The 16,751-nt window shown below is 36.3% G+C and overlaps 1 protein-coding gene across 1 annotated transcript in view; it reads right to left on the bottom strand.

Annotated features, from left to right (window-relative positions):
- Positions 1 to 693: 693 nt before the first annotated feature.
- The window catches only part of LOC135226487 (vasoactive intestinal polypeptide receptor-like), a 309,527-nt gene continuing 293,469 nt past the window's right edge, over positions 694 to 16,751 (bottom strand). Inside the window, exons 10-12 of the mRNA XM_064266104.1 lie at positions 15,757 to 16,737; positions 3,610 to 3,745; positions 694 to 1,749 (exon numbers count right to left, since the gene is read on the bottom strand). Of these exons, the coding sequence (XP_064122174.1) occupies positions 1,513 to 1,749; positions 3,610 to 3,745; positions 15,757 to 16,737 (1,354 nt within the window). The 3' untranslated portion in view covers positions 694 to 1,512. The remainder of the gene's footprint in view (positions 1,750 to 3,609; positions 3,746 to 15,756; positions 16,738 to 16,751) is intronic.

Below are 16,751 nucleotides of genomic sequence, written 5' to 3'. Positions count from 1 at the left end.
ATTAAAACATCACGGGGAACATCGATCACCACAGACAGCTTAAAACAGCGTTTATTTTCCGTTTTGTGAAATGGAATGTTTGTCAACATTAAGGGTCACACGCATTTTGTTTGTCACGAAAAACTGTCCGAAAGCTCAGGAGGCGGATCGGATCGCATAAAGGAGAAATGTCGACTCCGTGAGATCAAAATATCACATGAGGTAAACGATGTTGATAAATTAAAAGGAAAGGAAAGAACAATGATGACATGGCGAAGACAATAATATATACTGTAGTTTTTACATATACATATATATATATATATATATATATATATATATATATATATATATACACACACACACACACACATATATATATATATATATATATATATATATATATATATATATATATATAATGTAATTGTAATATCAACAATGACCTCTTAACTTCTAAAATTTCTCACACTTCTTGGAATTGGAGAAGTTAAGCGAGCATTGTGGAAATAACAATTATCTCGTAAAAAGTAACACGTACATTATATATATATATACATATATATATATATTATATATATATATATATATATATATATATATTAATATATATATATATATATATATATATATATATATATATATATATATGTGTGTGTGTGTGTGTATGTATATATAACATATACTAATATATATATATAGTATTATTATATATATATATTAATAAATATATTCTCAAAATTTTCCCTGATCATTTTTAAATTATTTGTATAGACCTCGTATTATGAGCAACGTCACAAATCCTCACTGCCTTAGAGAACGAAGGGCCTCGGTACCCGTGCCGTTACCTTTTCCATTCAGCTTTTTTGTATATACATAATATTATACACCGCCTGATACACAACTACCAATGACAGCTCCAGCAGAGTACCAAGAAAAACAAACGGCATTAACATCGTCGTCAAGTCAGCAGATCTTCTGCCGAATGGTTCCCTGTTCTGCAAATTTTGTTTCAGTGTCTTTAACTTCTTAATCTTATAGGACTTCCATATTTTCCTCTTCATTGGCCGGCTTCAGGGATCGGCCAGGCTTATTGCACCGACTGGCTTGATGGGCCGTGGTATGTGCGCGCGTAGTTCATGCCGTTTTTTTTTTCTCACATAGTTCATATAGTTTGTTTTAGCTACTATATAAGGCTTTTAAAGTCCTTATACCGTTTACACTGACTAGCTTAGGGGCCTGGAGGAGTTTCATCATCATCATCTTCATCGTCCTGCAACGAAGAGACAATTCTTTATCTCTTTTTATAGAGACTAGTTGAATGGCCTCGGAATGCATTTTCAACCTATATTTCGCCCTTCACGCTAACTGGACGAATACCTGGCAGGGTTCAGGTAATATATACCTTTATCTCTCCACACTAACTGACTGCAGACCGAGTATTTTGGCAAGTTCTATAGAACCTATATTTTTCACTTCACACTGACTAGCTGAGTATCCTGGGGGCGCCTCTCTTAATTCACTGTTTTGTCATTACACTGACTGGTTGAGAGGCCCAGCCGGGCTTGTGCAGAGTGACTGAGACGTCGCACACTGAGACCTCGTCAGACTGAAAGTGGTGGGGGAGAGGACGATGGTGCTGCGAGTATTCTTCCTGCAGTGTCTGGACGAGAAACCGAGACGCTGCAGGCGATAGCGGCGCCATCTCTTCCGCAGGTAGCTTTGCACTTCGGTGTTCAAGAAGCAATACAGGACGGAGACCAGGATGCCCTGAAAGAAAAGAATAAAGACATTTCAAATTCTGTTATAGGATAATAGGAATTTGTGTAATGATATTCTTGATGGTAAACTCAAAACACAACAAGAAACATTTTTATTTTGTTGGTGTTTGATTTTATCTATTTTATTTTATTTTGTTATTTTTATAGTTTATATAGTTTTGGCATTATGCCAAGCACTGGGGCAACTAAGACTATTCAGCGCTGAAACGGGAATTGACAGTAAAAGGTTTGAAAAGTGGTACAAGAGGAGAACCTCGCAGTTGCACTATGAAGCAATTGTTAGGAGAGGGTGGACAGTAAGAAGGAAGAAAGAGAATATGAACGGAGGTGCAGTAAAAGGAATGAAAGTAGTTGCAGCAAGGGGGCGATGGGACGCTGTAAAAAACCCTAAGTAATGCCTACATTGCACCGAATGAGGTGCACTGACGGCACTAACCCCCTACGGGGAAACATTTTGTTAGTGCTTATACTACTAATATCAATTGCATGTCTGAAACTTGGGGCGCTGAGGACCTCTGTTGTAGCATCGTTCTTATATGAATCGTACAATCCACTCATTTTGAACTTATAGAGTATTTTTCTCCCAGCTATCTTAACTCTTCCCTCCTTAAATGAACTCGAGTCAGTATGAACAACAGTGAAACAATCCATTTTTTTTTTTTGGAAGGAACTCGGGATTCTCAAAGAACTCTCATTGGAGGGAGGATGTCGTTTTCCAGGAAATGAAATTACTCAAAAGGGTTTTTGTCTTATTCCCGAGAATTCATTAACAGCGACAACAACAAGATGAGGATGGGGACGAGGACGAGAAGGGAAAGAAATGTGCAAAAACAATTTTATTCGTTTCTGGAAGGGGAAGATGTCTTCTCATATCCTCTGCTTGGGCAGACACTCATGCACAGTTTCCTTTGCTTGTTTAGCTTTTATATATTCTCATATTTATTTTCTATTCTTTCTTAGGTATTTTGGGTAATGCTTATTCGGTCTCATTTAGTATTTAATTCTTAATTCGTGCATTTAGATAATTTCTTATTCAGAAGAAGCTCACTTTTAATCTCTCTTCTGTTTGGCTTTTTATATTTTCTTATTCAGAGAAGCATTGTAATCTGTGGAATTGTGTTATGCAAATTCATGACAGTTTGGCTTGTTTCATAGGCACGCATGGTCTCTCTGGATAATAATAGTAATAAGTGGTACGAACACCAACCTGAAGGAGTGATAGAAAACGATCAGGCAAAGATCCTCTGGGACTGTGGTATCAGAACAGATAGGGTGATACGTGCAAATAGACCAGACGTGACGCTGATTGACAAAATCAAGAAGAAAGTGTACCTCATTGATGTCGCAATACTGTGGGACACTAGAGTTAAAGAGAAAGAAAGGGAAAAAATGGATAAGTATCAAGACCTGAAAATAGAAATAAGAAGGATATGGGATATGCCAGTGGAAATTGTACCCATAATCATAGGAACGCTAGGCACGATCCCAAGATCCCTGAAAAGGGATCTGGAAAAACTAGAAGCTGAAGTAGCTCCAGGACTCAAGTCGAATTAGAGGACTATGATCGCAAAAGAAAAAAAATAATAAATGAAATATACAACACAATTACGTTCTAAAAAACACACAACGTTATTCTAATATACTTCAAAAACCTACTCAAGAGGGATCTTTTTTGGTCTCCTGAATAATAATAATAATAATAATAATAATAATAATAATACATGCATCAATGCACGAAGAGTCCCAGGCCATGACGATACTGCGGACTTCGGGAAAGGACCCCAACGAACGAGACATAGAACCAAAAAGAATATATATTGGATTCCGAGAGCTCGGGGAACCGCATTACCTGAGACGTCTGCAGGAGGGCGTTGGTGACCATGTAGGCGCCTTCCAGCCTTCCTTTGTCCCGAGGATTGATGGCGAAGAGGAGGTTGGTGATCCCCAACAGGGGGAATAGGATGAGCGTGGCCTTGATGGCTTTTCTGAAATGAAGATTTCAACGGGGTTTAGTCCCAGGGGAGATATATACACGCACGGAAATGTTAAACCTCTCTCTCTCCCTTTCTCTGTAATAGAAACATTCAAACTACTGAAAGGCATGACCAAACTAGACAGTAGCCTATTCACGTTAAACGAAAACCAGACAAGAGATAATGGATGGAAACTAGAACTGAAGAGATACAACACATCCCATTGTGGGAACATCTTTACATACAAAATATGTAATACATGGAATAAACTGCTACCAGAAGTCGTCAACAGCAACAGTGTGGAAGAGTTTAAAAGAAAGCTAAACAAAATCATTAGAACGTGTGAATGAACAGTGGAGCCTGCTCCTAGAGATATGTGAGCACACGATGTCTCCTCAGATGGACTAATAAGTCTCTGAGACAGCCTAATCCTTGTAACTCCCTGTAACACTATTATTTTGTAGTCAATATTGTAGCAAGAAGAAAAGAAAACTGTTTTTTCCCAAGTAGGTACAGTATAAATTTGTTTCCTTTTTTCGTTTCGCAATTATGAATCTGTCAGTATGCTTCTCCAATACTATAATATTATATATCATTGTATTACCCATTTTGACGCTGTGGTTTTCGTACTTGATGAAGTAGGGGCACAGTCTACTTGTGGAACTTTATTAGAAATTAATTTTGTTTGAAGACTGTCTCTCTCATACCCAGAGAGTTAAGAAAGCAATATAAGTTCGAATTTCGCTTAGATATATGCGTATTTATTCGCAGCTGTAACGTAAACATATAAAAAAAAAAAAAAAACAGAGGGAACAGAAAATTATTTAAAAAAATGTTTCCTGGTAAGGATGTAAACATAAAATTTCTGGTATGGAGAAGTAGCTCCCATACCCCAACCTACCTCAAATAAAATAAAGCAAAAACAGAGGGAACAGAAAATTATTCAGAAAAAGGTTTCCTGGAAAGGACGTACGAATATGATACTTAGGATTTTCTCTTTTTTTTTTCTTTAAATTGAACAGATCTGGTTTGCATATGTACAAGGATTCTTCAGAGAACCCAAATAAAAAGAACCTGAGCAAATATTCTCTTTCAGCGAAGGCGTTCTTTGTAAATGTCAATAGGAACTTAAGATGAACTGAAGTTTACTCTCTTGAGGGACAAATACATTTCGTCGATATTATTATTATTATATTATTATTATTATTATTATTATTATTATTATTATTATTATTATTATTATTGAGAAGATGAGCCCTATGCATATGGGAAAGCCCACAGGAGTCACTGACTTCAAATTCAAGCTTATCAAGAATATGGTGTTCATTTGAAAGAAGTAATGGAAGGCATAGGCAAATACAGAATGAAGAGACCAGTTACTGGAAATGAAACAATAAGTCAACAAATATATATATATATATATATATATGTGTGTGTGTAGTATATGTGTGTGTGTGTGTGTATTCATAAAATTAGGCCACAGATACCGTTTGATATCGGATTCACTGCACCTTGGGAATAGCTTAATCTAAAGGGAATTATATGTGACAAGCATTTCTGCACTGGTATAATTCAAACCTGAGTCTTTATATACATATACATACATACATACATACACACACACACACACACACACACATATATATATATATATATATATAGATATATATATATATATATTATATACATATATATATATATATTTACGTTTAAGAAGCCGTCTCCTTATTAAGATTGTTTCGTTATAAATAAACAAGATTTAATTACTGGATCGAGGATGGATCTCACTTGCAAGAAAATGGCACACCATCAGCTTCATAAATCTATGCAAAAAAAAAAAAAAAACCATCATTAGCTCATCGACCCCCTTACACATACAGCGCGAAACTCATCATGTGCGTGATCCCTAACTTTCCACATATTCCGCATCTCCGAAGCCTGCGTTTGACCGCCTTCCTCCCAACGGTTCCAAATCATTTACCACATGATACGTTTCCCTTTCTCTCCAAGTGAGCAACTCACCTCCCAAGGCTTTGATGCATCTTATAATTTTTGCTAACCTCTTTACCTTTCCTGCGTCGTAACTCGACATTTCTTCCCTGTCCAACTCTTTACCGACAAACACTCTGCAAACAATTCATCTCGACAGCCTCCACTTTATTTTTTTTCTCACTTACATTCAACATGCATTTCCATAAAGGAGAGACGGCAGAACACTCCTTCAGGCGTATTGACACTTTCCTGAATAGACGCTCTTCTTCTCTTTTTGCCGAATCTTCTGCACAGAACTTGCCACCTTTTTTGCTTCTCCAGTTCGGTGACTGACTGACCTTTTTCCTGTTCAGTAAACAACGGTGAGTCTAACCCAAAATAATTATGCAAATTAAACACCACCCAAGCAAACAATGCTAATTTGCCCAAAAAACTATTATATTATATTACCTGTCCCACTTACATTTAGCCATTAATTCAATATTCTATTCTGCGCCGCTACTACAGATACGACGATTTTATATGTAAGAATTCATAACATTTTCATGACCATTCTAGATATTGTTCTACCACTGTTTTGACTATGTCAACATTTCCGGAGATACAGAAATATAACGTTATCATATATCATATATGAAATTATATATATTGATGGCAAAATAATTAATGATATAATTAGTAGCCTGCTCCAGGCTAATTATTGACATACGAAATATTATTTTCGGCTGTATTTGAACCTCATATTTGACACTGAATATTAAACGCAGAGGTAACTGTTTCGAAGAATACTTGAGCAGCTTGTTCTCAGATTGCGTCAAAGAGCATTGAAGCATAGCATTAGGTGTGTAAAAAAGAAGTTTCCATTTGACCGATAAATTATTCCTAGAGAGCAAGTTTTAATTTTCTTTGCTTCAAAGGAATGGAAAGCAGCTCGTATCGTGGACTCACTAGGTCACTGGATGTTAGGGAAGACAAGGAATATTGCAGGGAAACGAAATGCAAATAGTAAGAAACCAGGCCTTACACACACACACACACACACACATATATATATATATATATATATATATATATATATATATATATATATATATATATATATATAAAATACCCACAATGCCCTATAATCGAATTCTTTGCTCTTTTTTGGATACGCTTGTCATTACAAAGCCTCGCGTTCCAATTTAAAGAAATAATGATGTCCGGTAGTAGGAAACGAACCCGCGATTCCATAATCACGACGAGGTTACCTTGCCGACCTGACCACGAGATTCTACATATGTAAGTATATATATAATATATCCTAATATATATATATAATTATATATATTTAATTTATATATATAATATTATATATATACATACAGATGAATAATCAGGAACCTTCACATATCTACAGTTGATATCACTGCAGCCTATACTGAGTTCCAAGGAGCAAGAACAACCACTCACGGCAGGCTTCAGTTAATCCGACTGTGGATATTTACCGTCAGCTCCAAAGAAACTGTCTTACCAGATTAAGAACGGCATGCTAGGATTAATTATTCTCTAGATTATTATCAGTAAAAGAGTAATAACTTGACAGTGAAAACGGATCCACCTATCACTGCAAAACTGGAGGATTTGCCGTAAAAAAGTGTGGATCACCGGAAACATGACAAACCATGCAATCACACTACAGAAATTAACTGCAACTGAAACATAATACCGGAAATGAGACAATATACGGAAAACAAAATGAAGAGAACATTTTGATGCAATAGTAATAGCAATGAAACAATAGAAATATTAATAGTAATGATAGATGTCAGCTCCAAAAGTTTATGAATTTGTATTTCCCATTTCCCGTACATTTTCAAAAAGAAATGGAATTAAACATAATCGGAGGTGAACTTAATCAATAATTTAGCATCTGCCTTTGTCTCTCTTTATATATATATATCTATATATATATATATATATATATATATATATATACATACACACAAACATATATATGTATATGTACATATATATAATGTCAAAAAATCACCATAACGTGACTGGAATATTTGGAAGTAATAAAAGTCCACACTTATGTAAGATGTGTATTAAAAAATTCTTAAAAGACGGGAGCTCTCGTCTACTGATCAAGTAGACGAAAGCTTCCGTCATTTAAGAATTTTTCAATACACATCTTACATAAGTGTGGACTTTTATTACTTCAAAATATATATAATGTGTATTTATGTTGTATGGGTGTATGATAACGTTAATACGTTTATTTGATAAATTATTCTTAATTCTGAATAAGCATTAATTATGATTTAATCAACACGTGACAGTGCTGCGAAGATTACTTCACCAAAGCCAGAAACAATAAGATTAATCGCCACCATTTACAAGTCCTCAGTATTCTTAGAAATTCTCTCTACTTGAGAGGAGAGAGAGAGAGAGAGAGAGAGATTCATTTCAGATAAGATTTCATCTGAGAGCGAAAGAGAAAAACTCACTTTGTGACATATATTACTTCCGCATTGAAATGACGGCTTTGCGACCCGCCCCCTTCCCAAACCCCTCCCTCCCTCCCCTTGGAAATACATCATACTTTGCTTTCCAATTTGTCTTCTGAATAGATTCCAAAGTTTTTTTTTTTTTTTTTTTTTTTTTTTTTTTTTTTTTTTTTTTTTGTTTTTTTTTTTTTTTTAACAGCGACGGGAGACTAGTAACGAATGTGACTTGCACATTTCCTGGATTTTTTTTTTTTCAACGCAGGAAATTTTTTGTGCAATGAACTGCCTTCATTTGCCCGATGTTATCGTCATTATCACATGGAACTAGCCTAAAGACCATTAACTTGTATAGTAAGCCACTGCCGAACGGAATGCCTATATGTGAAGATTTAGAAATGTTCTCATCAGACTCACAGGAAGTAAACTAATGGAGTTGTAACGCACGAGTACACCTATGGGCAGGAAGTGCTTTGAACATCGTCCTACCTAGAAAGTTCGTTGTAATGAATAGTACACCAGTTTTAGAGCATTTTCAGAGTTTACTGCACAGACATAATGCCAGACATATTTTATTAATGGAAAAGCATTTGCTTCCTTTTCGGTGGAAAATGAAGGACATGGCGACTTTAATTGCAACGGAAACCTGAGGGTCAAATCTTCGCAAGTGTTGAGATTCGGTTCTAGAAATCCTCGACAGGCATTTCAAACACTTCGACACTACTGCCTCCCCTAACGGGACTCTCATCAGCAAGGTCAGGGAGGCTTTTATGACTGAAGTTCGTCCACTGTCCATACATATTTATGGCATAAACCTTTTGCGTTTTTGGGCTAAGTATTCAGAACCACCGACTTAATTTGCACCTAACTTGACACAAGGTTTCCTAGCTTAAAGGGGATTCAAGTTTGTTCAAATAAACGGCCATGCCTCTTCCAAGGAAAGGACATATGCAAATATATGAGACAAAACCGTCACATTTTAGGGGATGGGAATGGGATGTAATTAATTCTGTTACACTAATAAATTCAACGATGGCCAAAACAGTTTTCTTAAGCTTCCATTCTCTCCCCAAGGCAGACCGAAGCGAGAGAGAGAGAGAGAGAGACGGAAAAACTCAAATTGAAAGAGGGATTTTCAAATTTCCCCCTCTGGTTCTTTGTAACAACAAACCATTGTCGACCCTTTCAAAAACTTCGCATTTTTCCCCCGTCTTCTAGACATGGATGATCACTAGACGCAATTTTCATGTAAATCTACGCTGGTTCATTAATGATAATGAGGTGCTGTTAACTACACATCCAATTCTAAAGTGAGTCAAAAAGGAAGCAAAAAAAAAAAAACAATGATTAGCAAATGAAGATTCTTTTGTCCTTCAATGCGTGAGTAACCAGATGCAACTAGAGGAGATCAGAATGATATTGAAGTTGGAGTAATTTGAAAGCGAGAGCTTTTATCAGTCTCTTCAATGTGTAGGTTGCGTTGAGTGGAATCTTGTGGGTATCTTATTTATACCATTAAGTTTTTAGAGCGATAACAAATAATGTTCACATTTAAATATTTACAACCCAAATTCTGCGTTATAAATTTATTCCTATATGGTTTTGCTTTTTAGTAAAATTATTTTCATAAATAATAATACTGCAAATCAAAATCTAAGAAAAATTACATATATATATATATATATATATATATATATATATATATATATATATATATATATATATATGATATATTATATAGATATATATATATCTATATATATATATATATTATATATATATATATATATATATATAGAGAGAGAGAGAGAGAGAGAGAGAGTACGAGAGAGAGAGAGAGAGAGAGAGAGAGAGAGAGAGAGAGAGAGAGAGAATGGTTAAAATACATGCATGTATACAGACATATATAATATGTATGTATAAATGCATCAGGAATGAACCCAGGACTTTCAGTTGAAAAGCAAAGCCACACAAGCCATAAAAGAAGTTGGAATCTAAGTACATTGTAGCTAAGCCTTTAAAACACACACACACACATACAAACACACACACACGCACACACACACATATATATATACACATATATATTCAACATTAACCAGTAACCTTCACCAACATCTTTATTTCATATATATATATTATATATATATATATATATATATATATATATATATGTATATATATATATATATATATATATATATATATATATATATATATATATATATTCAACATTAACCACTAACCTTCACCAAAATCTTTATTTCACAGTTGAAATAGTTCCTTTACAATTAATAAATGTCTAAAGAATAACTTGTTAAAGATCATCAATATATCTATAAAAGTAACATGACACATGTTAAATGTATACGACTACACGTTTCACCTAATACGAGAATACAAGTTACGTTTCATATCCTCACTTTAATTAAAAGCCTTGTTCTTACTGGCTTATTTCTAAATTCCCCTTAATTAACTACGAAGAACTTTCCCCCACGGAAAGCCAGAGTCTTCAGCGTCGTTTTAGCAAATGCACATACAACTTTAAGAGTACTTTCTTAAACTGCTAAATAAGACTGTACAGGGAAGCTAAATTTTTCTTTATTATTTACACTTTCTTAGCTAGAACAGTTTGCACAGACTTCTTTTCTTTCACATCTACAAAAAATGTGAAAAGCGGGTTTCGAGAAGGTAGGAAAAAAATCTAAGTCAAATTTATAAGCTAATCACTGGGGAAACTTGCAAATGAGCTCGGAGAAATTGTATTTTTGTGGCAAATGCCTTCAAGCATAGTTTCCCCACACTAACTAACTATATAAGGTATATTTCATTATTAATAGTTTTCCTATTAACAGGAGACAGTTCATTCAGTAGTGACAGTTTTCCCAAATACTTTCAGATGTGTTCCCTCAGTATTAATGTTTTCCTCATTAAGTAGATATTATACTGACATGCATTGTTAATAGTATTCCCCAATAACTGGGTATGCCTTCATTCAAAAGTAAGTGTTTTCCCATTAACTAGATATAAGTTTATACAGTGGTAATGATTTTCCCCATTATCTTGGCATACGTTCATTCAAAATCGTAATTGAAATATAAGACTTAGGTCACATGCCAAGCGCTGGGACCTATGGGGTCATTCACGACATAAAGGGAGACTGAGAGTACAATGGTTGTAATGGTGTAAAAGGAAGAAAACCTCGCTCTTGCACTATGAAGGAATTGTTAGGAGAGGGTGGAAAGTAAGATGGAAGAAACAATATGAACGGAGTTACGGTAAAAGGAATGAAATGTGTTGCAGCTAGGTGTGAAAGGGACACTGCATAGAACCTTAAGTAATGCCTACAGTGCACCGCGTGGGATGCGCTGACAGCAATACCCCCCTACGGAGTGAAAACTGTTGTTGATTAAAGGGAATGAAGAAGCACCAGGCGTGTTGTTTGCGAGCCAAGAACAACAACTAATGTTTGTTAATATCTATTCATTTGTCAATGTTGACCAAGCCATGCAATCAGAATATGCGTCGCAACAACGAATCAACCGGCTTGGTCCTTTATCTACTGACTTTGCTTTGAAGTCTTGGCATGGTTATATAAAACAAGGAGTCCCTGGGGGAGGCAATCACGTTTCTTATAATTGGTAAACTCCCTGAAATAAAGCACGTTTCCTTTCATATATTTTTTTTCTTTCCCCTTCGGGGGTGCAAACAGTTCTTCCTTTATTTTTCGAGAGAGAGAGAGAGAGAGAGAGAGAGAGAGAGAGAGAGAGAGAGAGAGAGAGAGAACCTTCTACTCCAAAGAGAATGGAAGCACAACGAGACAATACACAATAGGATGAATATGGATTTGATGTCTCAAATATCAAGGAACGGTATTTGAACTTCTCAAAATGAGATTTTTTCCTTTTACCCTCCTGAACTACGTGCTGGCGATGATATACCCTTTTGTTTGGTCCAGTTCAACGGGAAACGCAAAACCAGCGAACGACCAGCAGTTCAGGAGGGTAAAAGGAAAAAATCTCATTTTGAGATGTTCAAATACCGTTCCTTGATATTTGAGACATCAAATCCATATTCATCCTATTGTGTATTGTCTCGTTGTGCTTCTATTTACCTTTATTTTCTTCCCCGAATGAGCTAGAAAAGTTATAGAAGAAAAATGGAAGGCGAACTATAGTGGACTCGCCAACTAGGAGGCTTTTATTAACATTACTCATGGATAAAATTCTTTTTTTAAAACAAAACAATGGGGCTCTGAGTAATTTAAATTTAAACGTTATAACAGAGCGGAATATCCGTAAGTGGTATAACACGAAAAGTAACGTATTACCGTGGAATAGAAATAATATTGTAAATGTTAATTTTCTTCCTTCAAAGTATCTATCATTATTGTATACAGAAACTATTATCAGTAAAAGTAAATATACGTGAGCGTACGCGAAACAAAATCCAGTACCTACTACGCAATACCGAGGTAGAGAAGCCGAGGCAGAGCCCAGGGTTCGTTAAAGCTGGTTAGATAATGGTTCCCCCCTCTCTTCCCCCAGCGTAATGCTGTTAAGTACGTCACCTGGTAAATGACAGTTAATGACCCCTAGCACTTAGCTAGGAGCCAAAAAGGTGGAGCACGAAGGAGCCATAGCCACGGTTCCGAGGCCAGTGTGAATGTCTCTGTACAGAGGCGTCCCCGCGCCCTTCGAAGGGGGCGGAGGGATGTTGAGTGCCTCCAGCTACCCAATGAAGGAGAAAATTCAGGCTTGATATTCTACTGAAAATTGCGAGAAAGTAATAAATACACGACGTATTCATGACAGCATAAAAGTAGCAGCAATAAAGGGAGAATTGCAAGACATTTTTGGCATCTCCACCAAACACGACTGATGAGTATCTTGCGTTGTCTATCCATCGTCAAGAAGAGAGAGAGAGAGAGAGAGAGAGAGAGAGAGAGAGAGAGAGAGAGAGAGAGACTCCAGACGCCGGATGGAAAGCGCAAGCCAAAATAGGCGAATGTCTAGAAATGGAAGGAATAACAGACGCATTGTTTTCAACTGTTTTCCGGAAATCGGGACAGGAAGCCTTCTTTTTCCAAGGTCAATAAAAAAAGAACCCGCTTCACATCTATCATTTACAACATTCTGGAAACCTCGCTGGGAGCTCACTCTTGACACAATGTTCCTTAATAATACCCTTTTTGTAAAACAGCACAAAAAATCAAAGAAAATCGTTATGAAGTTCTTCCGGACACCGTGAGGAGAATTGAGTGCACGCAATTTAATGACAGCGAAAGAGATGAAACAGAATTGATTCTTCCCATCTTTGATGCCATACACAGGGAGCAGTCAGCGTTACCGTCTCATAGAATTCAGAAGTCTCAGCAAGAAGTTCTCTAAAATTTGGAGACAGCTCTGAATTCTATATAAATATTGTAATAACCGAAGAGGAAGCACTTCCTTGTGACAGACAAGGACAACAGTAACGCAATGTATGTAAGACAATTCTGACACCTAATTCAACTGCATATATAATATATTATAATAATATATATATATATATATATATATATATATTATAATATATTAATATATATATATATATATACATATATAATTTAATATAATATATATATATTAATATAATATATTATTACTTTATATATATATATAAAATATAATATATTATATAATTAATATTATTATATATATATATATATATACATATATATATTTATATGTATATATAAATTTATTATATTATATATATATATCTATATATTATATATATATATAGATGGAGATAGGAGAGAGAGAGAGAGAGAGAGACGAGAGACCGAGAGAGAGAGAGAGAGAGAGAGAGACAACGTATGCATAATTAAATCTCATTAGTTGATACAGACAGCCCCCTAAGCAGTATATTAGCTATGCTAGATAAATTAGAGCAGGAACTGAAATTTTGAAGAAAACCACTTGAGTAATTAACTGATCACGCACCAAGCTTACATTCCCCACTACGCTACGCTCATGTTGGCAACTTTACATAGGTAATTATTCTAAATATTTGTTAATAACTTGTGTTGCTTTTTACTCAAGATTTCTTTAATCATAACAGCAAGGATTCCCACAGGTTACTGTAGACTTTATTCTACTTTGTTCTGAGATTTTGTTTCACTGCTGCTGGTATATTGTTTTTAATGGAGGTCCAATTCAGGGATTTGATCTTCCTGGTAAAATTGCGTTTTCATTTACTGTAAGAAAAGCAATTACGTTGTAGGCGCCATTTCGAAAAAAATTATCTTTGCAGAGAAATTCACCTCCTATTATTTCCTTTCAGATTTGTATATATATGTTTGTTTATATTTTCTCATTTTGCTTTTCTTCATAAGAACGAGGTTGAATAATAATAATAATAATAGTAGTTGTAATTATTATTATTATTATTATTATTATTATTATTATTATTATTATTCTATGGCCATTTTAAAAAGTACTAATAATGATTTATCTCTACTCAAATAAACAATCATATGGGGGGGGGGGGGGGGGGGGGGGGGGGGGTGATATTGCTTCATGCATATCGCATGATAATCATCAATAACTGGCTGTTACTGTGACAGCATTAAGCAGAGCGGCCATAGTCGCGAGGGCTTGGTGCTTTAATGCTCTCGCGGTGTCGCAAGGCAAAAGAGTCTCAGTTAAAGGTCGTGGATCCTTTGGGGAGAGAAATGCTATCTACATAGCCTTGGGGGAGACAAGGGCTGCCTTAACTTCCGAAAGCGCTTCCGTAACAGCTTTGTGCGAAACTACTAAATAAGTTTTGCAGTCCCATGGTCAGTATCATTAGAATTATTGTGCTACTTCGCAAAGACTGAAAAATAATAGAATATATATATATATATTATATATATATATATATATATATATATATATATATATATATATATATCGTCCTGAGAGTATTATGAAATCAGAGCTGCACAAGGTAAGAAAGCTGGCTTGTCTTGCGTAGCTCTAAACATTTTTGAATTTTGGGCTTTTTACGCTCGCATTTTTATGTAAATCGAAATACATATTTTTTTTTTTTACATTTGTATACATTTCCAAATGGGATGACACTTTCATTAATACGTAACATATACAGACCGTGTGTTTCTAAAAGGTTCCTCTGTCTGTCTGTTTGTCTCAGTAATATACACGCACATGAAAAGAGACATAAAACATTCGGACATGCACACTCATGATATGGATCACAAGCATATATCTTAACATGATTGATTTAATAGCTATCACCGTTGCTGCAGTTTCAGATGAAAGAATAGCAATGTGGATACAGTTCTTTACTGAGACATGGCCTGAAGGTGCTCACCTATTTTATCTAGTAATAACTAGTGTTAGGGATGAAACACTGATTTTAAATTTCGCCTGCGGCATTTTGGAAATATTGTCCAATCTGCTATGAATATCATCTATCAATTACTGTTGCCTATCGCAAGGGCGTCACAACGCAATTCAATTTATAACAAATTTAACAAAACACTAGAGTACTCACCTTATATTAAATTCTGGTCTGTTCGAAGTAAAACCAAGGGACGACTGGTTTTGCAACTTTTTGACTTGGCCACTAAACTGACTCGGCGGTGAGTAGCTTCTCTGGCTGAAAGAAGAATGCACACTGTGGCTAAGGGATTTCTCAGCGCCCCCACTTTCGCACACAGCCGACGATAGCGAGGGAGAACATCCTTCCCTTCCGCTGATGCCGCAGGAGCTTTCCGAAACGTAGAGGGGCATCTCCTGAATCTGGTTATAAGGACTTGCACGGTCCTGACTCCTCGGTCGCTGCGCCATCTGGTTCGACTTTCTCAACGGCTGGCAGTTTTGGATGCATCTCATTTGGTGGGTCTCGCTCCTGTTGGCCCGGCGACGGCACAGTTTACTCAGGAAGTTTTCGTTCTTGCCGAAATGTCGCAGCTTTATCCGCGTCTTGACAGACTTGGTGTGAACGTGCAATTTGCAGTGCGCTAGAAACCCTTTCTTCCTGCCCTGCTGGCGGAAAGAACCGTCGCCAAAATGTCTGTCAGTCGAGAAATCTGCGGCGTTCAGACTCCCTCCTTGAAGCGACCGCTCAGAATCGACAATGCTTTCGGGCACAGAATGGGCAACGTAATCATCACCGGAGTCATTCGATGCGTTCATTTTGTCCTGCCGTAGCATCACTAAACTGCCATCGTGACAATCGCATTCGAACTCCTTGTCCTCCAGAAACAGATTGCTGTTCGATCGAGAGACGCGTCTGTCCAGCTGCTGCTCTTGAACGCAGCTGTCGAAGGAATCCGAGACCAGGGACTTGTAGGAGACGATCTCCACGGGGGAATGGCAGTTCGCGTGACTGCTGGTTTGTTTCATCTGGGAGAAGCGGAGGGTTTTGCTTTTGGACAGCGAACGGTTATGAAGTGGGGGGATTTGGAGAAGTGGGTAAGGCTGCGCCTGACTTTTCTGTGGTGCGTGGTTTGGACGGGGGCTGAACTGGTTCCTGTCAAAAGAAGC

The sequence above is a fragment of the Macrobrachium nipponense genome, chromosome 20 (genome assembly GCF_015104395.2).
Source record: "Macrobrachium nipponense isolate FS-2020 chromosome 20, ASM1510439v2, whole genome shotgun sequence".
Lineage (NCBI taxonomy): Eukaryota > Metazoa > Arthropoda > Malacostraca > Decapoda > Palaemonidae > Macrobrachium > Macrobrachium nipponense.
The sequence above is the reverse complement of the archived record's forward strand: the minus strand, read 5'-3'. Positions and strand labels throughout refer to the sequence as shown.